Genomic DNA, 25,724 nt, shown 5'->3' with positions numbered 1-25,724 from the left:
TCAAGTCTGAAAATGTTTTAACACATCTGAAATGACTGAATTTGAATAAATTTTGTGAGACACAATTTTCCAAAGACTCATCAATATTATTTTATTATCAAAATATTGCAAACCGCGTTCTAATCGCAATACAAATGCCTTAAAACAGGGGCAAATGCGATCAGAGCTTGATGTTTTCTGTTCGACCATCAATCCGAGATGTTTCAGATGGTATTAGGTGTTCCAAATTTGGCAAACAATGTTGATGGAGTGACAGTGGACACCAGCTATTGTGATATTTCTTTTACATCATGGCAAAAGTCGTCAGAAGCCAATACAACATCTTCCTTGAAATCACAAACAGAGAACTGCTGTCAGAGTCTCCGATGTTTCTCTGTTTGATCTGCATACGTCATCTCCTCATCGCTCTGATTGGTTTTATGTCTATCCAATTGGGCCCAGAGGCATTTGAATGACATCCGTTGGTGACACCCCATTGGAAATGATTTGTCTATGAAGCTTTGCCAGACCATAACTCAGTTACTACTGAAAATGGTCTGGTGTTAACCAGGCTAATTGTTCTATGATAGATGGAAAAATATAAAATTTGTTTTGAGATTAAAAATGTACTTCTACCTGAGATTTATGTTTTGAATAATGTGTTCTTTTTTTGTGGTGTACTGTTTACTGACTGCTTTATAGTGTATATCATTTTGATCACTTTGTTTATAATTTGAGAACAGTGTTTGATTTTAAACAGTTAAAACTGTTTTGAGGCAAACTTTTCATTTTGCCAGAGGATTCAGAGGTTTTGTAAATAGTGCTTGAAGATGAGGTTTTGCCTCATGTTTCATGCTTTCTTAAAAGGTTTCAGAAATTGTGTTTTCTGTGAAATCATAAACAAAGTATAATCAAAATGATATACACCATCATCCAGTCAATAAAAAAATACACACACAAAAATAGAAAACACATTGTTCAAAACATAGTTCTCAAGGAGAAATACATTTTTAATCTCAAAACAAATTTAATATTTTTCCATCATTGCCTTTTGAAGAATGAAAACATGTTCTATCATAGGAGCTCAAAATTGATCAGACATTACTACTCTGCTTTGCTCATTTTTTGTTCTTCCTCCTTCTGTTACAGACAGACACACATGCACCTCATCAGCACAGCAATCACAAGCAGCATAAAGGACGCACTCAGTCACACAGTCATTGTTTGGTGTCGTTAGCATCAAGACATACCTTCGTGCTCATCTCTAGGAGTACATCCCACTACTTACCTGTCTCCAGCGATTCTCCAAAGTCTCCATCATTGTTCTCCATCCCGTGTGTGTCCTCCTGTTCTAGTCCGTCTCCAGCCTGCTCCATCTGCAAAGGAACAAAGTACAGTATCACTCATACCCCGTTTCCACCAGAATGAACTGGGTGCTAGTTCAGAGGCAGTGCTAGTGTCAGTTATAAGTTGGTTCGACTGACAAGCCTTTAAGAACCGGTTTTGCTTTCCACAGGCTAGAGAACCACCACATAGCCAGGTCTTACATCACTGTATACATCTCATCTTTCCTAGCAACGATAGCACAGTAGCAGGAAACACAAAAACACCAGGCTTGTTCGACATGCATTGGCGTTGTGCGGACCGATCCGTGTATGATATCAAAATACCGTGTGAGCAATTCAAAAGCATAAGGTGTCATATGATCAAGCTGTATTTTGATGTCATACGGCGATCAGTCTGCACAGCGCAGATGCATCTCGACAAGCCTTCCAACAACAATGGCTAATGGCTTTATGATGCTACATCGGCATCAAAACACAGCGAATCCAACACATTTGTGCAGCTTGCCATAATTTGTGTAGACGGAGATTACAATCGAGCTGCTGTTAGCTTGATTAGCTGCTATTTATAAAATGGCAGTCACTGTGTTCGTCTTGTTGGTCTCACGGTAACCCCGCCCCCTGCTGCTGACGCAAGTGGTTCTTACTTCTAGACCAGCAATGTTTTGGTGCTACTTAAGAACCACTTTTTCTGGTTCGGAGCTGGTGCTTTGGGTGTGGAAAGACAAAAGAACCGATTTGAAACTAGGCTCTGACTTCAAACCAGTACAAGTACTGCCTTGGTGAAAAGGAGTGTCAGTCATCCATTTCAGTACAATCGAAATTCCACCTGCACTCACCCGTTCTGCTATTCTCTCTTCTAGTTGTTCATTAAACATCGGTTACCTGCATCCCAGGGTCTCTGCCCCTACTGTATTGTAACAGAAGACTGGACCTTAACCGCTGAACACCAGAATGAGCACCCCAGATCCATTTCAAGAGCTCTTGGATGCTTTACACAGAGAACACCTGCCTGGGATTCATTGATTGGTAAGTAATTGTACCATTTAAAACAAGGCTCTATGTCTGTGAATGAATATGCTCTTCAATTCAGAACACACGCTGCCGCCTGTGGATGGAACGAACAGTCCCTGTTAACCACTCATCGAGAGGGATTGGATCTCCGCGTTCGGTTGTATCTCGCTGCATATGAGATTCCATCACTTTGCCTCTCGTATGCAGTCTTGTCTTGAAGAGCACCAGGCAGTCCCATGATGACTACCATTCTTCCTGCTTTAAGATGAAACTCTAGAGAACACTATACGATCACTCATCACTATTGTAAATCTTACTGCTGCCGGTATTTCCCTTCCAGTTTATGCCCTCATCGACTCAGTCGGTCGGCAACTTCATCTCTGGTGCCCTCATCCATCTACCAGATCGACTCGATAACTGGAAGACCCCTCAGCCAAAGGCAAGTGCATTTCAGTGTTGGTTCAGTACAGCTTCAAATGGGTGTTTTCCTGTTGAGCAACATCATCTGCTGGTTCTGGTGGAATCCACCACTGACGTGATCCTAGGGTGCCCATGGTTGGAGCAGCATAACTCTGTTATCTCCTGGAGGACTGGCGAGATCCTGAAGTGGGGTGACAGCTGCTTTCTGAACTGTTTTTCTGCTTTCACTATTCCATTCTCTTCATGCTCTGAAAATCTGTCAGTCTGTGCCACATCCACATCCACATCCACCAACGCTTGCTGGACTCCCCTCCATGTTACGGCATCTTTAGTTCTGCCCCAAAAGAACCTCCAAGCTGCCTCCACACTGGCTATGGGACTGAGCCAAACTGTGGCTGAACATTACCACCACATCGCAGAGGTCCTAAAACGCTTGCGAGAGGTCCAGTTATTGTGCAAAGAAGTGCTCGTTCCACCAACCCTAAGTGGAGTTCCTTGGCTATAACATCGACAGCAGTGGCATCCGGGTGGACGAGGGGAAGGTAATAATAATAATAATCGATTTTATTTATAATGCACTTTTCATTCCGAAGAATCTCACAGTGCAACAAAGGGAAAAAAATAACAAAAATATGAATAACAAGTAAAAAATATAGAATACTACAAACAATCAACCAACACAGAAAACTAAACATAAACAGAGCTGATGGTGAACAGAAACAGAGCTGATGGTGGAAGTCTCTGTAAGCTCCGCAGCACACTGTGGTCCACTCCATGTTTTACATTTCTCCCAGCGGCAGTGTCCTGATAATATCGTCGAGGCACGACAGCTGAAGACCAGATGATGGGTCTTCATGATGATTCAGATGATGGGAATCGCCGCAGCACCATGCAGGAGGCAGATAAAGTTTTCCGGGCACTTCTGTGGACACACCGGGGTCGACGCAGAAGTCCAATGCCGCTCCACGGCTGCAATGCAAGATGGAACAGCGGCGCAGCCGAGAAGCGGAATATCCCAACATCATGCCGGACACTGATGACGCTAACCCGGTGCAAACTTCAGCCACTATGCAGCTTAAGCCCGAGGGAGACCACCAGTGAGCAGCCGACACCCAGAACAGCCGCAGCGAGCAACATCAAATGTCCTTCAAACCAGAAGCACCTGCAGCAATTCAAACATAAACAAAAGAGAAGCGATGTAAAACGGCGAAACGACGAACAACGTCCTCTCAGTGTAGGTAGATCCTATCAGGTAGATGCCATCAGGAACTTGCCCACACCCACAACCATCAAGGAACTCCAAAGATTTCTAGGATTTGCCAATTTCTACCGCCTGTTCATCCAAAACTATAGGATTATGTCTAGTCCACTTACCCACCTCCTGTGTAACAAGCCCAAGTCTCTGTCCCCTACTTGTTCATCCAGACCCTGAGAAACCCTTCATCGTGGAGGTTGACGCCTCAACCACTGGAGTGGGAGCGGTTCTTTCCCAGCAGCAGGGGAACCCGAGTGGACTCCATCCATCTGGTGCGTTGGGCATTATTCTTTTCCCGCTTCAATTTCACCATATCCTATTGTCCTGGATCAAAGAATATTAAGGCAGATGCCTTATCCCGTCTCTACAGTCCTGAGGAAAAATTTAAGAATCTAAGCCCATATTACCTGATAAGCTGTTTGTGAATCCCATCATCTGGTCCGAAGAAATCATACCCTCCTCCAATTCCTCCATGCCCGCCAGGTTTGCTCTACATCACCCGGACACAGCGCACTCCTCTTATCCACACATCCCACACGTCATTGGGCACTGGCCACCCTGGGGTCAATGAAACCCTCTCGCTGCTAAGGAGTGCTTCTGGTGCCCGCTCATGGCAGCTGATGTCAGAAGATATGTGCATGGATGTAAGGAATGCGCCATCTCAAAGAGTCCTTGGCATCTTCCCTCCGGTAAGCTCCATCCTCTGCCCGTTCCCAACAGACCCTGGTCACATCTAGGAGTAGACTTCATCACGACCTCCCGGCTTCTGATAACTATACCAGCATTTTTGTGATTATTGACAGATTCTAGAAATCATGTGGCATCTGATTCCTTTAGTGGGATTGCCCACAGCCATGGAGACTGCTGAACTTATGTTCAACCATATCTTCAGATATTATGGGATTCAACAAATCACAGCACACTCCTTCACCCGAATTGTGATTACGCACACCTGTACCTTTATCAGCACAGCAATTACCAGCAGATTACCCACACACAGTCATCGCCGGTTTCGTTAGCATCAAGACATACCTTCATGCTCACCTCTAGGACTACTTCCCACTACTTGCCTGTCTCCAGCGATTCTCCAAGTCTCCATTGTTGTTCTCCATCACGTGTGTGTCCTTCTCTAGCCTGCTCCATCTGCAGAGGGAAAAGTACAGTATCACTCAGACATCCATTTCAGTACCTAGAAATTCCACATGTACTCACCCGTTCTACTATTCTTTCTTCTGGTTGTTCAATAAACATCTGTTACCTGCTTCCCAGGGTCTATTTCCCTTCTGTATTGTAACACCTCCTTGTACCCCTATTTTTACAGTATTGTACCCAGCATCTCACAATCTTGTTCTTTGTCTCTGTAATTCTTGTTCTTTGTTGATATGAACCAGTCAAAATCTACTGAGCAATCAGTACTGTTCAGTACAATGTTCAGGGCCATGTACAATTTGTTCAGTATACAGCCTACAATGCATTGTACTTGGTTGTGTCACATACTTTGAAAAAGGTTAAATGTGCCCTAGAATGAGTTGAAACAATATGTTAAATTGTTCTCTGATATCTACATAGAGGGTATGTGACTTGTTTAAGGGCAAACAATTGTCCAGATACAGTTTTACAGGTCCATTTACAACCCTAGAAATTGTCCCTTGGATGTAATGCTCTGTTTTGCCTAATGCCTTATTTGGAAGGGTTATGAATATTAATTTTGAGCTCTGCTTCTGATTGGCTAATTTCAGCAGCTCACACAAGTTCAGTTATTCAGCGAAGCGGCTCGTGAGTCCTGACAGAACACAGACTGAATGAATTGACACCTTAAGCAGAACATTTCAAATGGAGATTACTAAAATACAGCTTACTTTTTATTGGTGTTTTCAGATCATCCACGCACTAGAGAGAGAGCTTGCGTGCAAATGGTTGCCAGATTGCACATGTTTAGGTAAAACACAGGATAGTATACGTGTTATTTTCACAGAAAAGCTCTAATTTGGGGATTTAAATAACTGAAATCTGCCAACCTCTTCTTTTTCCCCTGACAAAACCAAAACCGGGCTTTTTGTTCAAGTTTTTATTTTTTAAACTACATTTTAGACTCTTCTTTTTTCATCAACGATATTGCATGTTTATATAACGTTAGTCACAATGGCCACGTAGTGATAGCCTGGCTCTGCCCTCCTATGTACTTCCACTCAATTTTCATTTTTCTTCAGAACTACATCTGGGACTGTGGTGTATTCTTAGGTTTTCTCTGAACAAATTTTTACCAGTCGAATCAGTAAACAAAGGAAGTGGATGACAACGATGACCTTAATGTTGTGCGCTAGTTTGAGTTTTAGTTCAATAATACAGGCGGAGACAGAAGCTAACAAAACCATTCATTCCATTGTGGCACCATTGCCGAATATCCAGATGTTAAAGCCAGAGCAAGAACAATCTTTGCTGGGGTTTGTTGGTGGCCATGATGCTGTGGCTCTCCTCCACAACAGGGTGAATTCGGGGAAAGTTTGATTTTCCAGCTCGCTCCGTTAATGGTGAAGGAGTTGGCTGGGTGAAGCCCTATTCGGATGGTTTCTTGTGGGGTCGGAAGGGATTGCAATCATTTACAGGGGCTAGTCAGTGATTGTATTGCCATCTGTTAGTCCACACGTCGCCTGCACAGCCTTGAACATGACATTTGTGTCCATGATCTGCCATTTTCACTATCCTCGTGTGACGTTTGTTTACCTGCAGAACTCCCGACGGCTGCACAGTTCCGCCTGACAGTGAACATGTGCTAGCATATGCAAATGTTTTACATATTTATGATTCCAGTGTTATGAGATTTACCTATTTTGGTGTTTTTCATACACAAGATTTACATTAGAAGTAGGAGGCAATGGTGTTTGAGACTCACAGTATGTGATGTCCATGTACTGAACTCTTATTATTTCACTATAACAAGGTTAATTACATTTTTCATCCCAGGGCACCTTTAGATCAGTGTTGAGTGGTTGTGTTCAATCAATGACATTGTCTTCTCTATTTGTATTTGATTGTTGTCACTTGTGTTTACCAGTATGGATGACGTGCATTAGAGTGCATAATGTGTTTTGAGAATGAGAATGTGTTTAGAGTTTTGCTGAAAGGTCTAGATCTGCAAATTGTGTTTTACCATGTGAAATGGTCTAAGTATTGACAACCGACTGCACAGTTAGCTAAACGAGTTCAGGCAATTGAGAACTTTGTTCAACCAATGGGTTTTAGTGTTTTAGCAACTAGGAAAAACGCAAGACAGTGATTTTAAAAGATCAAATTAAGTATCCATCTTACTCACAGTCTTAGTACATTACCACTTAGTACAAACCTGATACAAATAAAAAAACGTTCAAATACAGTTCAGTCAAGCCAACACCCTTAAACATAAAGGTGCCAGGAAGAACCAAAAAGGTTTTTTCAAAGTGATGCCATAGAAGACCATTTTTGGTTCCCCAACATGAAAAATTGTATTGTGAAAAAAAAAAAAAAATTCTAACCATTTTATAGTCTAAAGAACCTTTTTGCACTACAAAGAACCTTTTGTGCAATGGAAAGGTTCTTTGTATATTAAAGGTTCTTCATGGAACCATACACCCACCCAAAGAACCATTTAAGAACCTTTATTTTTAAGAGTGAACATTCAAAGTTTGAAACTTACTGTTCTATTAAAAATGTACAATTGAATTTATTGATTTAATTGAGTCCTAATTCATTTATTTTAGGATTTTGAATTTTTCCATCAGAGACATTAAAGAGGATGTGATCATGTATCATGAGTGGATACACACATGCAGCACGCACACAGACACATGCTCAGGGTGAAATATAAATTGAGGGCTACAGACGGCAAACTGCGTCATTCCTCCCCATCATTCTCGACACGCTTTTATTATAGAGCAGGTAAAGCTAAAAGAGTGCAAAGCCGAGAGAGAGAGAGAGAGAGAGAGAGAGAGAGAGAGAGAGAGAGAGGGGGGGGGGGGGGGGGGGGAAGGGAAACTCACTGTTGGATGTCAAAAGATCAATTACATGAAAAAACAATGGAAGTACACATTTAGCTTCTCAACCAACCGACCCTGGCTGTGAGATCCTATAAATTAAAGGAAACATAATTACTCCATGTTACTTGAGGATGTCTTTTTATCCATTAACAATTAAGAAAAAAAAAATTCTGAGACACATACAAAGAAGAATAAATATAGAGTGCATGTGCAAAAAAACAACGAGTTAACAAAATCTATTTGATTCTGGTCCATGACTCAGACGCTGCAACTAAGTCAACCTGCTCACCGTCATCAGCTTGGCACATTAATGACGCTTAAAGCCTTTAGGAAGAGAGCCATTACGCTTATTACATCCAAGGCGGATTCGTCTGAAGAAGCTAGAATTGGAGGGCAATTTCCTTCTTTTGTCAGTACACTCTTTTCCCCAGACCTGTACTGTCTGTGTGATTCAGCAGGTGGTAAGCATTTTATCCAATTCAGATGACGACTCAATAAGACGCCACACTCTGCAGCCACAGAACAGCAGTTTGTTTTTCATTTCAAATCTCTCATTTTATCCACATTGACGTCACTGCTAGACGAGGTCAACATAAATGGTGGTATTGTGATTTAACTTTTTAGGACATTATGGGAACTATGAAGCAGGTGAAGCTTGAAATGACTGACAAATTCAGAGACGAGTCACGTAGTTCTTGGGCGACGGACAGTTTGTCACTTCACATTCAACCCTAGTATTACTCAATAGATAGAGTGGCTGGAAGTAGGAGAGAGGAATAGACAAACCATTGATGGGAGTGAGCTTCCAGTTGCGGCGAACAGTGGTGTCACTGCGGAGGGAGAAGTTGAGCCTTCCTCCATGCTGGGGCCCATCGCTGTCTCGAGAGGCCAGAACCAGAGCCTGATCCTCCCAGCGAGGTGTGCACAGGTACTTCCAGGAGTAATCACCCACCAGAACTGGGCTGTTGTCATTTACATCCAGAATGTGTACTGTCACTAGTGTGGATGCAGACAAGGAGGAGTTGCCTGAAGGAGAGAATAGGCAACAAAATATGAATCATTTTAATCTTGAGCTCTGTTTAGTGTGTATTTAATCTGTGTATTTCAGTATGTTACTGTGCCACTCTTAAAGGGACAGTTCATCTAAAAATGAAGAAGATATTTCTATAATATTGGTAACCAAATAGTCTTGGTGATCACTGACTACCATTGTACGGACACTACCATTGTTCACAGACCACACCATACCACATAATCTTTATTATACAGTAAATCAACTAATGCGAGAGATGCAACTCCAGCAAGTGTTTAGTGGATTTAAGCTGGGTTTTTTTTGATAAAGCTGCTGCTTGCACAATTTCTTTGCTCTCTTTCGCTGCAGTACACATTCAAAACAGATGTTTTTGAGCAGGGATTAACCTGCAAAACATTGTGCAGATTGAGATTAACGCTACAAAGCTACTAGTCATGTTTTACATATAGACATATTATTATAAAACAATAAAAACTGATTTTAGTTCTTACTGCCTGAGTTACATTAGATGAAAAAGTAGCCTACATACAACAGGCATGCAAAATAAATCAATAACAAAAATAAAGCAAATACATCGTAGCATTATTCTTAAAGGTCTTAAAAAATAATAACTCTAATTAGAAAGACCCATAATAAATAAATAAATAAATAAATAAATAAATAAATAAATAAATAAATAAATAAATAAATAAATAAATAAATAAATAAATAAATAAATAAATAGTACAGTCAGATGCAGTCAGGGAGAGCAAACATGTATTTTTCCCAAATTTGCTCTGCCACCTGCATCTGAAATATGTATGTATTTATTTAAATATCACAGGTATTGATAAGGCTAGGCCCTCATAGACAGTCGCTATATTTCCCTGACCCTTTTTCAAAGAAAGTCCTGATATAGGAAATAACTTAAAAAAAAAAAAAAGAGTTTGTAGGAATCATCCTCAACCATACACATCAGCATGGTTAAATCCTACAATAACATGCATATATTTACATATTTTGTTATGGCACCTATATCACAAAGACAATATTATATTTAACTTTATTTTAGCCTCTTACTTTGGAAAAGGTTGAGATTAACATATAATTTTATTTTTGTTAACATTTTGTAAACAGATATTAATATTTGACTTTAAATATTTTAGATGTTAAACAATGTTTGATGGACCAAGTTTCTTATAAGAAAGTTTTACTTTTTAAAATAACTTTTATTGCTTTTTTGAAATATTCAAATATTCATACATTCACATTTCTGAATTCCGAACAGCTTTGTACAACTCCATTTTGGTCCATTTTTAGACACATCTGTTTGTGCAGAGTACAATATATAGCAAAATTCCTTGAAAGTCAGAAGCTGTCGCATACTAAGATTTGTATTATGTATGTATTAATAAGGTATTATTTTTGCCTTTCATCTAGCTTCTTAATTTCTCTCTCCTCTTATGCCCTTCCTCTCATTTTCGACCCTGCTTTAATACTCAAGACCACACAGGACCGTGATTTGTGAGTCATATCTCTTGTTCTTTTCTCATTTTCAATCCTTTCTTTCTCCCACGTAAAACATGTGTGACTGAGCATCCTGGACTGGACTGATTTCTCATCTGAGAAAGCATTGATGGGGAAGAAGGTAATTGGAGGGTGAACTGTGTGACCTTCACACCTCAAGTCTTTCCTCCACTCAGGTGCGGGGGAACAATGTGGAATTCTGTGCCCCACACACAGACACAGACACACACACGCTGCAACATCTCAGCTAGTGACTCATTCATTGCTAGATTTCTCTCACGGCACGTGGATGTGGCCCAGAATTTTCAATGAGATTTGATACTGAATAGAGCCTGTCACAGAATTTTGAAATGTCAAGTGTGTTGGCAGCACTGATGATTTTGAAAAAGAGAAAGTCGAGGGATGTTGATTTTCCCAGATGTCTTGCATTGATAGCCTCTTTTTATTGCACTTGCTCTGTATAATAACTTCAGTTTGATGGACATGTTTATTCAAACAGACAACATGAATTGACAGCCCTCCACAGTGAACGCACAGCACGAGGAGTGAGAAAAATATCTCTTACGTCCATCTTCAGCCACCACCTCCATGGTGTAGGTGCTGTTCTCCTCTCTGTCTAAAGCCTGGACAGTCTTGAGCTCTCCTGAGTACTTCCCAATGGAGAAATACTTCTTAGTGTCTCCTCTCAGCGAATATCTGAGGAATGGACAGTCATTTCATTCTCTTTCCTAATCGAATATAATGATTAGGAATATAATGATTATAAAACATTACATTATGGAATATAATGATTATAAAAAATAATGATAGCTTCGGTGGGACATGCAGGGTTTCATGAATTTAGCCAATGTGATTACACGGGATGCAGATCAGTATAAATTACTTATTTTAAATACTTTAACAAAAAAAAACAAAAACAACAAAACACCCTTTTCTCTGAAATTTAGATTTTGAAAATGTGATTTATGATAACTGAGATTTAAGTACATAATTATATAATTTAGAAATCGGCATACATTTTTGTTAAACCTATGTATCCAAACAAATATGCTGTAAATTATGAAAATATAATTGAAATATATAAATAATAATAAAATATATTTTGAAAATAAAAATATCAGCCCTCTATTACAATTTGCTAGGTATGCTTAATCTAAGCATTTTGGAAATTATAATTTCCTGTGCATTTAAATCTATGACATGCCCAGACATTTAACCCAGCATATTCCTAAATACAATCACAATTTTAGTATGAATATTATAACACTGTTTATGAATTGTATTGTCCTTTATCCCTAATAAACGGTGAAAAGCAAGTGGAAATATTTTAGATTAATCATTGAATTTTTTTGTGGTCTGAGGTTCTCTTTATTTTACAAATTATTACAGCATTCGGAAATTTTTTCAGGGCATACATTAATGTATAAATACCTTTTGCATTGTGAATATTGGTTACATTTACTGCTTATTTAAATTAGTGAAATATCACTTTACCTGATTGGATGAGAGTCCGGGTCGTAACCTCTGATTGTGGCAATAACACGTCCTGGCTCCTCCCCTTCTCTGACAGTTACCTCATAGTGGCTTTGAGACAAAACCGGGCCTTCGTTGATGTCATCGATAAAAATGGTGACAGTGGCTGTGGATGCAGGACCGTATCTGCCACGCACCAGAGCAACTGGGTTCTGAGCGCTCAGTACCAGTATGTACTCGTTCTCCCGTTCAAAGTCCAGTACCTACACGCAAGTGACCAATGAACAGCACTGTTAGTACATCACATATTTATTTATTTTCCATGCTTGGAGGATGTTTCAAGCGAAAATAATGCAACTCTGTAATTATTTTAAAAAAAAAGGCAGTGCTCTGATTTTCACAAAAAGCTTTCTTAACCAGCACACTGAGAGTGTGTCAAAATCAGAGAGTGTCTCACTAGTCATCACAATGTGTCACAGTCATACTGCATTTCTGAAGAAAAAATGTGTTCAAATCAGGTTCAGAGTGATCCATTGTGTGCTGTGATGTCATTCATCAAACTGAAGGTCAGACATTTCTTTGGATGCGTACAACCTACTGATCTCACTCTGACTGTATGTCATACACTGCGCTGTCTTCCAGTAAATATAGCTGTAATACAAAAGGTAACAGAGTGCAAATACATGCCGATTTAGGAGTGGGTGGTAATGACATGTCATTACTGATATCCAAACACCTTTTTTTTTTTATCCCTACCAGTATTTCTGATCTTTGAATTTTCAGTTCTCATTTAACTTAAATCTCAACACTTTTATGTGTGCTTGTTAAAGGGGTCATATAATGCCATTTTTATACAAGTTAATATGATTCTTTAGTGTCTAAATGAAACCTTTGTAACGTACTTTAATTAAAAATTCTCATTAATATTGTAAGAAAACACTAATTTTACCTGGACAGTGTATATGGCTTTAAATGATAAATGACCCCGTCCCTCTGTTCTGTGGGCTGGCACATGGAGCTGTTGCCCTTGACAACAGTAGAGGCGAAAAAATGGTGACGGGAGTCTCTGAGGACACATCTGTGCAACCGTATGAATTTGAACCGGAGTCGGACCCCGGGACAAGGACATTTCTGAATGGTTGGTTAATGTAATGTCACTTTGATCTATCTTTATGTCCTGGCAGGGTAACGTTAGCACAAATGCTATGTGTTTACTGATGTATATGTTAGTTCATTGACAGATTAATGTTACAGCTAATGCCAATACAAACTTTTTTTTCTGTTAACGTTGGTTTGTCAGTGATGTGTAACATTATCTATGCATTGTAATAACTGTTACAAAACAATAGTTTTAAAAAAAAAGTAAGACCGTTATAAACCATCTACATAATTAAGCTTAGTTTTACCACGTCCACGTTAACTTTAAAACCAGCGTGCACAGTTTGTAATAACACAATAACACGTTGTTCATTTTAAACATGGGATTATGAATTATATTGAGAACGTCATAATTAGAAAGCATGCCGTAATTTAACTTAAACTGTACACTTTAGCTGCATTCATCGTAAAGCGTGCACGCATTTCAAACCACACTCACTTCTTCTGGAGGGGCAGCAGGAACACAAATAGCTGGTACAGATCTGTATTCAGAAGCAGCTTCTTAGCAAAACCTGCTTTATACTGTATTGACCCTCGGTTATAAAGCAGTCTGGTGAGAAATGCGTTGCGGTTCGCGCAGACATAAAAGCATTAACAAAAACAAAACTCAGCCACTGCGTAGTGTTGTCACGATACCAAAATTATGACTTCGATACGATACCAGACTAAAATACCTCGATACCGATACTAAATCGATACCACAGTAAAAAACTGTGGACAAAAAAGCCCTGGAACCTGCGTGTATATATTTAACTCTTCTACTTCTAATGTTTATTGAACGGCTAAAGCAGAGCTCTGCACACACGTCCTGACACCTGCTGTCACACATCCACCAACATTAAGAAATGCAGCTCATAGGCGCTGTCCTCCTTAAAGTACCGGTAACTAATAATGTCCATATCGTACCGTTTGTAATAGCAGGGTATCGCAATACTTTTCTAGTACCGGTATATCGTGCTACACTACCACTGCGTCTTCAGCGGTTAGGATTTAGGAACATCAGAAGGACTGCTGTGTTCATTATTTCACCCAAGAACAGAACACCACAATCGTTTAGACGCCATTCTACTCCAGCATCTCTACCATAGGTCTCTGTAATGGTGGACTATGATGACAGAGCTCGCTAAGGGAGGGTCAATCAACATGTCGTGGGAGTGGCGTCTGACCGTGTAATGTCACATGGCTGAATGGCTCGATTTGAGACAGGGGAAAATATATAAGGAGATTTAAAAAAAAAAAAAAAACACTTGATGGATTTTTATCATTAAGGGGGGGGGGGGGGATGCTGTTTCATGCATACTGAGCTTTTTAAACTGTTAAAGACTTGGATTCCCATCCTAAACATAGACAAAGTTTCAAAAACTAATTTTGGACGTTTGATGGAGTATTTCTGTGTCAAAAATACTCATTCCGGTTTCTCACAAGTTTCGGAGAGTTTTTTTCGAGTATGGGTCGGCTTGATGTTAATAGAGCGGAAGGTCCTTGTATGGGCCGTACGGGCTCTTCTCCCGGTAGGGTGCGAACGCGTGACTAGAGCGAGAGAGGAAATGCACGCCCATAAACACTCTCTCAGGTGCAGATCCAGTCGTCCGTGAACACTTATGTGGCGCGTCGCGCTCCACTTTATTCCTATGGGTGACGTCGAGCGACTTCAACGCTTCAGCACAGCATTCCGGGAAGGCAGCGCTGCATTTGAACCGGTTTGAACGCAGAAATGACGGGAAGCTTCACAACATCGCTTCAGTCGCGTCGCAAAGTGGATTTCCATGGTCACTGCTGTCACAGGACTTCACCAAATCATACCAAAGAAGTGTGTTTTTGACGGAGCGGTCCCAGCGATAAAGGTTTGGTCCTGCTTTGGAAGCAGCCGGTGAGTAAAACTGCTTCAAATGTCTATGCTGTTGGCTATCATCGCGTGAGTAAACATCAGTAAACAACACGATCGCGTGCTTCGTCATTCAAATGCGCGGTTACTCCATTGTTGTTCTATGTATAACGTTACACTAGTCTGACGTGCAAAAACGTTTTGCTTGCTACTGCTAAGGTTTAGTCGCATACAATAGTCCATAAACCGAATCATGTCCTCATACACTGCGAGTAAACAGACAGTTTACAGGCCACTAAATACAGTACATACCACTGAGACGGACTACCTGCTGTTGCTGTTTCTTTCATTTAAATTTATTTCAGCCTCCGAATCGGATTCTGGATCATATCTATAACGTATTAGCTGAGAATCGATAGCCATGGGTTTCTCCACGCTTGAGGACGTCACCGCTTTGTGCGCTCGTCATTCTTTAGCTCCGCCCACACGATACGCCTCCAGGCGCTCGTTTTTTTCCGGAAAGACTCGGTACAGCCCATATTTCTTTTATAAATATAATAAAACTAAAGACTTTTCGGAGATATGAAGGATGCAATACTACTCTATAGGTACTCAAGATTGACATGAGATTGACTGAAAGTCAAGTGTTTCACCCCCCCTTTAAAGGATGGTTGTGTACAGGCACTGCCAACAGAGACCGAGAGAAAAACACTAATGCTACTGATGGGAACAGCCTTGCTGGATTTTTCCCCACTAGTAATATTACATCTAAATTGCACTTAATTTAATTCATTAAGTCACTTTATCCACTTGTATTTTAAAGAGCAGACATCATTCTGACCAGACCCTGATGTTCTGTCATTCTTTGCCTATATTACAGTTGTCATCCCAGCCCCCACCATCATTTGACCAGATTTACAAATCAAATGCAACCAGGATAGCCAGAATCCGGTGGCAGTGTTTGATGACAAATACAGTCTTGTAGGAAAATCAGACCCTTCCTGTCTGAATGAAGTCTTTGCAAAACACAAAAATGAACTGAGTTATGAAATAAATACAAAACCACAAGCTTCTCTGTTTTTGTGTGGTGGAATGAATTTCCGACTTACTCCCAAGCTACTCATCAGTCTTTAGGAAACAAACACTTATTGTCTATTCTCAGCTTTTCTCCATGTCGGCTTCTTTTTATGCCTCTAATTTCTAATTCTTCTAAATCTAATCTGAAAGTGAGTGTTATGGCGCATATATGACGCATTGCTTGTGACGTTCCTAATCTGCAAGTCACTTTGGATAAAAATGTCTGCTAAACGACGAAATGTCATAATACTTTTTTTCTTATGCAGTTTGAGAAACTCTATTTACAATGATGAATTTCTTAAAAAATTGTTACATAAAGCTTTGTGCCCTTTCTATGCAATGATGAGTTGTCCTTTTTTGCACTGATGAGAGAGTTCACCACACCTGTCATTTCTATGGACAAGAAATGAGCTGTTCTCAAATCCTCAGCCAATCCCTGCATAAAATCGAACACAAGAGCATGGTTTATATCTCCTGACAACTATAAAAACACCAGATAACTGCTCTAACATGCTGCAAGGCAACAGCAAATTACATTTGTTACAGTTGTTTACTTAAAAACAATCCTGCTATTGAACAAATACAGAAAAAAAAAAACTTTTGTGGTCTCCTGCGTTGTCTGTCCATGCTGCAAACATGGCATGCTGTAATTAGCTCTGACTAAGAATACAATGCAATTACTTAATTAGGCACAGAACAACATCTGAGAGAGCTGTGCAGAGTAAACGAGAACAAACTTAAACACAATGTAAAACAAATGGCTTAGCTCACTGACTTAAAAATCTATGTAAATGTCACAACCTTCCAGCTTGCTAATCTGATAAAAAGCTATTAGAACATGAATAAAAATGTCAGAAATAGATCAAACTGGTTGTATATCACAGAGAGGGTGGACAGAGGTCAAGATCAAGAGAATTAGCGACGCTAATCACATGCTTGTGGTGACCCTTCTGTGGAACAACTGCATCACCTGAAGGGAATGTAGGTCACGGTGAGGATCAGGCCTTGAGCCCCGGCTCTATGGACAGCTAAAGAATGACTTAACTGTTTGTTTTTATACAATGGCATCAAAGTACCTGAAAACCTAAACCCCACTTATAAAAGAAGAAAAAACAAATATTTAAAAGTATATTTGAAAAGTATAACAATTTGAAAACCAGAAAATAAAACATATTTTCATGAAATATGTTGCTTGAAGTATTTGATCTCTTAGGCATTGAGTGGCGAACAACTTAACACTTAAACCTCATGCATGCACTTAACTTATAAAAAATAGCACTTAGCATAAATGAAACTGTTCAGTGAAGGTAAACACTGAGATAATTATAGTAACTCAAGAGTATGAACAAGCATACATTTTGACATTTTGACAATGAGCATATGCAGTGTCAGTCCCATTCTGCATGTGGCTTGCTTGAATGTGTTTAGAACTTTCTGACAGAACATCAATTTCAGAGCACAGATTAAAAGTTGGATAAACAAAGAACAACCACAGTATGTCAGGGTGATAGCTCAACATTTTTTTCTAATTCAGTGAAAAAGAACAGACCAACAAAAGTTCATTTTTTTTTAAAGTGATTAGCTCACCCTCAACCCTCAATTTAAACACTGAAAGAAAGGTATACTTTAAAGCACATCCTCAATGCATCTGTGAATGGCAATAGTATAATCAGGCAGAGGTGATACCTTATCAAGGATGAGGGAAGCTTCGTTGGTCTGTCTGTCTGTCACTAGAGTAAAAACCTCCTCCTCGTTCCCAGATTCAAGTCTGTAGTCCACCTGCCAGCTGTCTCCACCCCACTCATCCGCGTCCCATGCAGACACTACAGTTACTGTGGTGCCCACTGAGGAGTCCTCAGCCAGGTGGAAGGGTCCATACTAGAGAGACAGAAACAAATGAAAGATTTTTAAGATGCTATACACTTAAAAAATAAGGTTATTTACTGGCATTGATGGTTCCATGAAGAACCTTTACCATCAATGAAACCTTTCCATTGCACAAACAGTTCTTTAGAGGGGCTAAAAGGTTCTTCAGATCATTGAAATTGTCTTCACAGTAAGAAACAACAGTTCTTTTAAGATCTGCTTACAGAAAGGTTTTTGGGAACCCCCCGATGGTTCTTCTAAGGGTTCATGGCAAAACACACAATTTGGAGTCTTCTGAAGTGTGCATTTAATTATGATACAATTGAGAATAAACCATGAAGGTGTGTGTGTGTTTAGAAAACACATTGAACAAATGGATGCATCAAAAATGAGTGCTCTCCTATTAAGAGGAGAGCTTTATCAAATGGAGAATTAAAGAAATAAAGAATCAGTAAGATAGTAAAGACATTTACATTGTTACAATTGAGAATATTTTATTAATTTATATTGTTGTCCAAACAAACCTGTTCATTAATGTAAGTATCACAATTTTTTCAAACATCATCCATCTAAGAGGTTTTGGCTGTGTCATTGTCAACGAAATCGGAGGATACATAATAAAATTGAAAAGGCACACAGCCGGTGAGGTGAGATTTATGGATGTTTCCAGAATGCAGAACAGAGCTTGTTTCAAAGAGGATCTATATATACCTCTTGAATACAAGCCAGCACCTCTTTTTTACCCCTACAGTGCAGCAGCCCTCCATCTTTACACCAGCACTCTGTCTGCACCCACGTACATCTCCTGTATTATTCACAACACGTAGGCGTAAACACGCAGGGTGTTTCCCAGAAATCAGGGACCACTGCCTGCCTCCATCCCGCATCCGCTCTGTTCTGAATCCGCTCTCTATCCCTCCTTTAGCTCATCTCTACCAGTCATTTTGTTTATTATTCAACTCCGCCACATCAACGAACAAAGATGATGACATAAGAAAAGCGCTCAGGGCTGTTCTGCATAAGTGAATGCGCTCATGTACCATAAATAGACAACACTACAAATTAGTAAGTGGTCATATTTAGAACATAACCTCAGGATAAGAAATTCTTCCAAAAATAGCAGAATCAGACATGTTCAGTAAAAATGCTTTACATAAAGATAGCAGAAATGTAAACTACATTTGCTCACAGAAAGTAATTATGTAGGCACTAATATTAACATCCTGGCCCTTACAGATCAGATGGTTCTTGTTGAAACTGAAAAATAGTAATGATTATGTAAAAATAAAAAAAAATAAAAAAATAAAATAAAAAATACATCTAAAATAAATATTTTAAAGGGGTGATGAATTGAGAAATCAACTTTCCCTTGAGCTTTTGATGTATTAAAGGTTGAAAGAATATCCTCTAAGTTACAGATGTGAAAATTTCCTTGTTAGTCAAAGAAAAGCTTTTATAGACACCAGGCTCAGCAAATGGTCTTGTGCTTCAAAACACACCTCTACAGCGCGTATAATAATGATACTCTGCTTCGCGTCGTGACCGCATAAATGGCCGGTTGTCAATTATTCCTTACTTACGCAGATGTGTATATCTTCCTTATATTGTGTTGGTCTTCCTTTTGCTGCCAAAACAGCCTTGACCCTTCGAAGTATGAACTCCACTAGACCCCTTAAGTTGTGCTGTGATATCTGGCACCAATATGTTAGCAGCAGATCATTTAAAGGTTAATTTAACATTTAAAGTTTTGAATCGGTTAAATGAGGCATCTACATAATGTATGTCTATGATCGCGCCGCTATTTGACCTTACCAAACGGAATTACAGCCAATGGGAAAACTTGATGAGACTCGTCGGGATATGAGGTAAAAATACTGTTCGGTTTCTCACAGAAACCAATCGGTTCGTGTCTTAACAAATTAATGTGTCGTCAGGAGTAGCAGAGTTTTTAGTGCACGTTGCCTAAACATGTTTTTTTGTTTTTGTTTGTTTTGCTCTCATAGACACACATCCCAAAGATGTCCACTTGGATTGAGATCTGGGGTATGTTGAGCCAAGTCAACACCTCATTGATGTAAAAAAAAAAAAAAAAACAGACCCCCTTCATCCATTGCTCCGTGGTCCAGTTCTGATGCTCATGTGTATTGATGGATTCAGCAGAGGACAGGGGTCAGCATGGGCAACCTGACTGGTGTGCGGCTATGCAGCCCCATACAGAACAAACGCAGATGCACTGTGTATTCTGAAATCTTTCTATCAGAACTAGCATTTACTTCCTGAGCAATTTGAGCTACAGTAGCTCGTCTGTTTAATCGGACCACACGGACCAGCCTTTGCTCCCCACGTGCATCAATGAGCCTTAGCTAACCACAACCCTGTCACCGGTTCACCACTGTTCTTTCCTTGGGCTACTTTTGATAGATACTGACCACTGCAGACCGGGAACACCCTACAAGAGCTGCAGTGTTGGAGATGTTCTAACCCAGTTGTCCAGCCACCACAATTTGGCCCTTGTCAAACTCACCCAAATCCTTACACTTGCCTATTTTTCCTGATTGTAACACATCAATTTTGAGCACTAAATGTTCACTTGCTACCTAATATATCCGACCCACTAACAGTTGCTGTGGTGAAGAGATAACCAGTGTTATTCACTTCACCTGTCAGTGGTCATATAACATAATTTCTGTTAGGACCACAATCATCAAAGATGATTGACTATTAGCATATAGTTTGGATTGGCGGTATGGTTTTGTTCTGGGCAAGAACTCCTTGAGCATCCATGCAGCCTAACATGGATAAGAGCAGGGAGAGCAGTTACCCTTAGGGTTAACAAAATAGAACCAACAATGTATTGCAGATATCATTAATGTAAATATTAAAGATGTCATGAACTGGCTTTTTTTCTTTTTTTATACTGTTGTCTGAGGTCAACTAATGACATTATAATAGAAAATAGACTATTTTCTACACTAGTTTTGAGGCTCTCTCCTAAATGCTGGGTTTTGGTAGGCGTGCCGCACTGGAGACTTGTAAGTAAACACCCACGGCTAGGATTGGATAAGATTTGCATATTTAATGAGCTTCAGCTCCTGTCATATCTATGCCCCTGTCAGTTCAGATCACATGAGGGAGGGGTTGTTTTGAAAGCGGCAACCGGAATGATTCAAGTATGTCTTTATCAAACAAACAAAATGATTTAATTCTCATCCACCCACGATTGATTGGACTATTATTCTTGTATTACATAGCCTGCATGATCGGTTGATTAAGCGCGCCCTTCAAATGTCAATTCCAGAGAGAATGAACAACAGAAAGGTGACACAATATAATGTGATTCATCGGCCTGCTTGGGCTTTGCGAGCCCTGGCCCATGCATGTCTGTGTCCAGTGTGCTAAAGGTATGTTCTGTTAGACATGGTAACAGTAATTTAGAAGCATTTACAGTAACTTGAGGTAGAATGTGGTGAGGTCTGTGAGGGAATCCAAACAGTGGATGAGAGGAGATAACCGCTCTATCGACAATGTACTCTTTTCCCTTTTATTTTTCATTTCTATTTGTGACCTAAGTTGAATGTTTATTTGTATCCTTTTCTCTCACTCCTCCTCATGTATGCGGACCATAGACTGTAAAAAACTATGGACTTAGTGTCCGTGACGTCACCTATAGGATTCCGATCAATTCTGAAGCTTAAAGTAGGGGTGAGCTGAGCGTTGCCATCTTGCGAGCGAGTCATCGCGTGTCACTCCCGGATAACAGAAAATGGGCAAAAATGCGGGATGTGGGCGGAGCTTAGGTGACGCAATGACTATAGACGGCAGATAAATGGCTATCCCCCTGTCCCTCAAAGTAACCACACCCTTAATTATGCAGAATTTTAAGGCTTTATATAACGTAAACGATTGAGTTATACAAAATTCACCCCCCTCACAGTTGTCATGAAGGTCAAAATTAGCCGTATAGGCCAAAACCACAATTTGTACCAGGCTGTAAACATGTTTTTTTCTGCTGAAGAGCTGGGAATTTTAACATGGGGCTCAATGAGATTCTGCTCCCTTCTGGAGCCTGTCCCTAGTGGCCAGTCGAGGAATTGCAGTTTACATTACTTCCGTATTGGCTTCAAGAGAGAACGCGGGAGGTTGCCGCTTGATGCGGACGAGTGTCGATGTATAAGTCATTTTATTAAACTCTGGGAAAATACGCCAGCTCTCGCCTCACGTGCATCATTTTCTCAAGCTCTATACATTTGTTTTTCTGGGCAACAACATTTAACAACACGCTCACATAAGCAAAAAGATCTATAACTATGCAATACTATTACATATAAAAAACACATTTACTCACATAAGTTTGTTGCACCATTCAGGATCCAATATAGAAGAAATAGCATTTGTTTGTTTACAAATGATCCCGCAGTGAAATGAAGCGAACACTATTTCTTCCCCACGTCAGCTGGAACTTCATTAAAAATAAAGTTCAACCACACATTTCTAATATTAGGATCCGAAGGAAGCTTATGCAGCGACTGTGTTCTTCCCATAGACTGTAGGTTCTTCCACAACCAGGAATAGTGCGATATCTTGCTATTCTTCGGCATGTGTATTGCTGCTGGCTAGCGTGATCCTATGAGTTGGTGAACGGGGCTACTGAACTACACATGCTTATTATTCTGTAGAGGCTGTGTTTCATCAGTCGATGACGTCAAGATGCGAACACGATCGTTTTCTGGGCCTGGTGTCTATAAAAGCTTTTCTTTAACTAACAAGGACGTTTTCAGCTCTGAAATATTCTTACATTACCATGACCTTTTATATATCAAAAGCTCAAGGAAAAGTGAAATCATGAAAGTGAATGCACACTATACTGTCCATGTCCACAAAAGGTAATAAAAACATTAATGTAGTCCATCTGTGATATCAGTTAATTAGAATCTCTTGAAGCATCGAAAATACATTTTGGTCTAAAAATCACAAAAACTATGAACTTTTCAGCGTTTGTATTTCAAACCTCAAATAAAGATTCAAATGGTTATGAATCAGCATATTGATTCATGATTCGGATCGCCAATGTCTCGTGATTTCAGCAGTTTGACAGTTTGACACCCGATCTGAATCATGAATCAATCCGCTGATTCATATTATTTTTATGACCTTTCTGGACATTGACAGTATAGTGTGCATTCACTTTCATGAAGGAACAGAAAAGCTCTCGGACTAAATATAAAATATCTTAAACTGTGTTCCTAAAATGAACGGAGGTCTTACAGGTGTGGAACGACATTAGGGTGAACTAATATCGGTTAACTAACCCTTAAATTTAATTTGTGAATTTAGTCTGATTCAAGGGGAATCAGAATGCCTATTCCTGACTGTATGAGTTGAGGAGCTGGGGATGGAGAAGGGTAAATGAGCTCTGGAGAAACACGATAGCTGCTGATAATACTGAAGGAGCTTATATATGTATTAGGGCTGTACTAGAATAATCGAATATTCGAATATTCGTTCGGTGAGGTGGCATTCGATTTTCAGTTTTGAGATTCGAATATTCTTTTTTTTTTAACAGAAACTTCCGTCGCTGACTCATTCTCACTCATGCTTGAACCACCCATTGGTGAACGTAGTGATTTATTTCATCTCGTACTGAATAGGTACAAAATGCCCAAGACCTCAGCTGTTTGGGAGCACTTTAAATGAAGTGAGGATGACAAGACAAGGTTAGTGTGTCAAATATGCGATTTGAAACTGGCCTACCACAACAGCACCACAAGTTTGAAAAATCACCTGAGTTCTGTAAGTAGCATGCGGCAAAAAAAAACTGCTTTTATGTGCTTAATTTGCTATGATAAATAGGCTAATTGCAAATACGACACTATTTAAAAATATACAACAGCACAGGCTAATAATAATTTGTTTATAGGTACATCCACAGGTATCGCAGCCATCAACATGCTCAACAAAAGCCAAACCTTCACAGCAGATCCTGGAATTCCGAAAACCGTTAACAGAGAAAAGGAAGAGAGAGATAACAGATGCCATAGTAGAGTTTGTCGCTATGGATATGAGGCCCGTTAATGTAGTTGAATTAATGAAGATAATGGAGCCAGACTACACTACACTGTGTTTTGTATCACTTGTGCACTGTCCGTTTTCGGAGCATAAACCTGCCCGTGTAATGCGTACCGGAAACTGTTCTATTTAAAAGATTATTAAATGTTTATTAATATTTAAAGAATGTGTGCCACCTGATCATATTGCACCAAATGTAACACTGCGCTCCACTGGGTCTGCCGCAACACATTTACGATGCCGAAGAGTGAAACGTGAAGTCGTGAAAGATGATACAAATGCAAACCGACACTATTATTATATATTTAGCCCCACCCACCGAAGCTTCGAATATTCGATATTGATTGCCACCTATGCTTCGAAGCTCAAAAAATGGCATTCGAAACAGCCCTAATATGTATGCTGTGATAGACATCGTATTCCTATAGGTAGACGTAGATCAGCTGATAGCCAGCTGATGGTAGCTTGACTAATGTGACCTGCCAGAACTAATGCTACGCTGGATTACTTTTGAAATGCAGAATAAATGTGAATATACAGTCCTAATTTGTGTCATTCAAAAATAGCTGTGAACATTGTCCATTTGCAGCACTCAAAACTAAAAAAAGAAACACGCACAGCTAAATTATTACATGTCCATAAGACCAAGATTAAAGCATGGATTCCCCCTGAAAGCTCTTTATCTCATCTGTCTCTGTAAATCACATTTTCTAGAACACAGGTCTTGCACGCACACACAAAGAGAAAAAGCAAGTGAGAGAGACTGAGAGTGAGTGAGAGAGAGAGAGAGAGAGAGAGAGAGAGAGAGAGAGAGAGAGAGAGAGAGAGAGAGAGAGAGAGAGAGGCTAGCATCAAGTGTCCAAAAGAGAATGTATGTCATTCACAAAACTGAAAATAATATGACATAGACATAGTAGTACCCGATAGTACCCTCACAGCCCTTACCTCATGATGGGAGAAGATAGGTGGATTGTTATTTTCATCGAGAACTTTGACTATGACAGTGCATGAGCTGTTCAGCCCTGAGGAACAAGTCAGAAAACATTAATTATCTATCTATAACAATTTCACAGCATTGGTGACTGCCATTAATATCAAGGGTCATAAAAAGTCTTGCAAGATCTCATGTTGCTGTCTGACAGCATATCAGATTCTACATGGCATATTATTTATGCTAGCTGACTGACTAGTCATACTATGTATGTGGAGAGAAGTGACATTTTGAGAGCCATCAGTCAGGTTCATAAAGTTTATAAGATTACGCTGCATAACTACACTAACTACCTCAGGTGATATTAAAAATTATGATTGAGCATCACAGCATAAAATTTGAAAAAAAAGCTGTCTCTAATCACACAAACCAATCAGGGAAAATTGCACAAAATGACACTTGTTTAATTATGCGGTGCAATTCTAACTAGACTAGTTTTGCATTGATCAGTGTTGGGAATCTGTCGACCTTTTGCATCCTCTGCTGTGATGGTGAGTGTGTACTGTGGAGCGGTGCCCTCCATGCTGTCCGCCTGCACTGTGATCACTCCCGAGTCCCGGTCCACACGGAACAAATTTCGAGGAGTCTCGGGCATCTGGCCCACTAGCCGATAAAAAATCCGTACGTTGTCGGTTTTCGGATCATCATTATCTGCTGCTTGGACTGTGAGAATCTCTGTACCTGTGAGCAGAAGATCATACCACT

The 25,724-nt window shown here is 39.8% G+C and overlaps 2 protein-coding genes across 2 annotated transcripts in view; both read right to left on the bottom strand.

Moving 5' to 3' along the window:
* The window catches only part of nae1 (nedd8 activating enzyme E1 subunit 1), a 230,906-nt gene that overhangs the window by 70,341 nt on the left and 134,841 nt on the right, over window positions 1-25,724 (bottom strand). The gene's annotated exons all lie outside the window — the stretch shown is intronic.
* cdh16 (cadherin 16, KSP-cadherin) overlaps window positions 1-25,724 on the bottom strand; it is a 55,621-nt gene that overhangs the window by 9,801 nt on the left and 20,096 nt on the right. The window contains exons 9-14 of the mRNA XM_067437932.1: window positions 25,488-25,700; window positions 24,974-25,050; window positions 17,783-17,974; window positions 12,058-12,299; window positions 11,129-11,259; window positions 8,811-9,050 (exon numbers count right to left, since the gene is read on the bottom strand). Coding sequence (XP_067294033.1) covers window positions 8,811-9,050; window positions 11,129-11,259; window positions 12,058-12,299; window positions 17,783-17,974; window positions 24,974-25,050; window positions 25,488-25,700 — 1,095 coding nt within the window. The remainder of the gene's footprint in view (window positions 1-8,810; window positions 9,051-11,128; window positions 11,260-12,057; window positions 12,300-17,782; window positions 17,975-24,973; window positions 25,051-25,487; window positions 25,701-25,724) is intronic.

Source organism: Pseudorasbora parva, chromosome 1 (genome assembly GCF_024679245.1).
Source record: "Pseudorasbora parva isolate DD20220531a chromosome 1, ASM2467924v1, whole genome shotgun sequence".
Classification (NCBI taxonomy): domain Eukaryota; kingdom Metazoa; phylum Chordata; class Actinopteri; order Cypriniformes; family Gobionidae; genus Pseudorasbora; species Pseudorasbora parva.
This window is presented reverse-complemented; position numbering and strand designations above follow the sequence as displayed.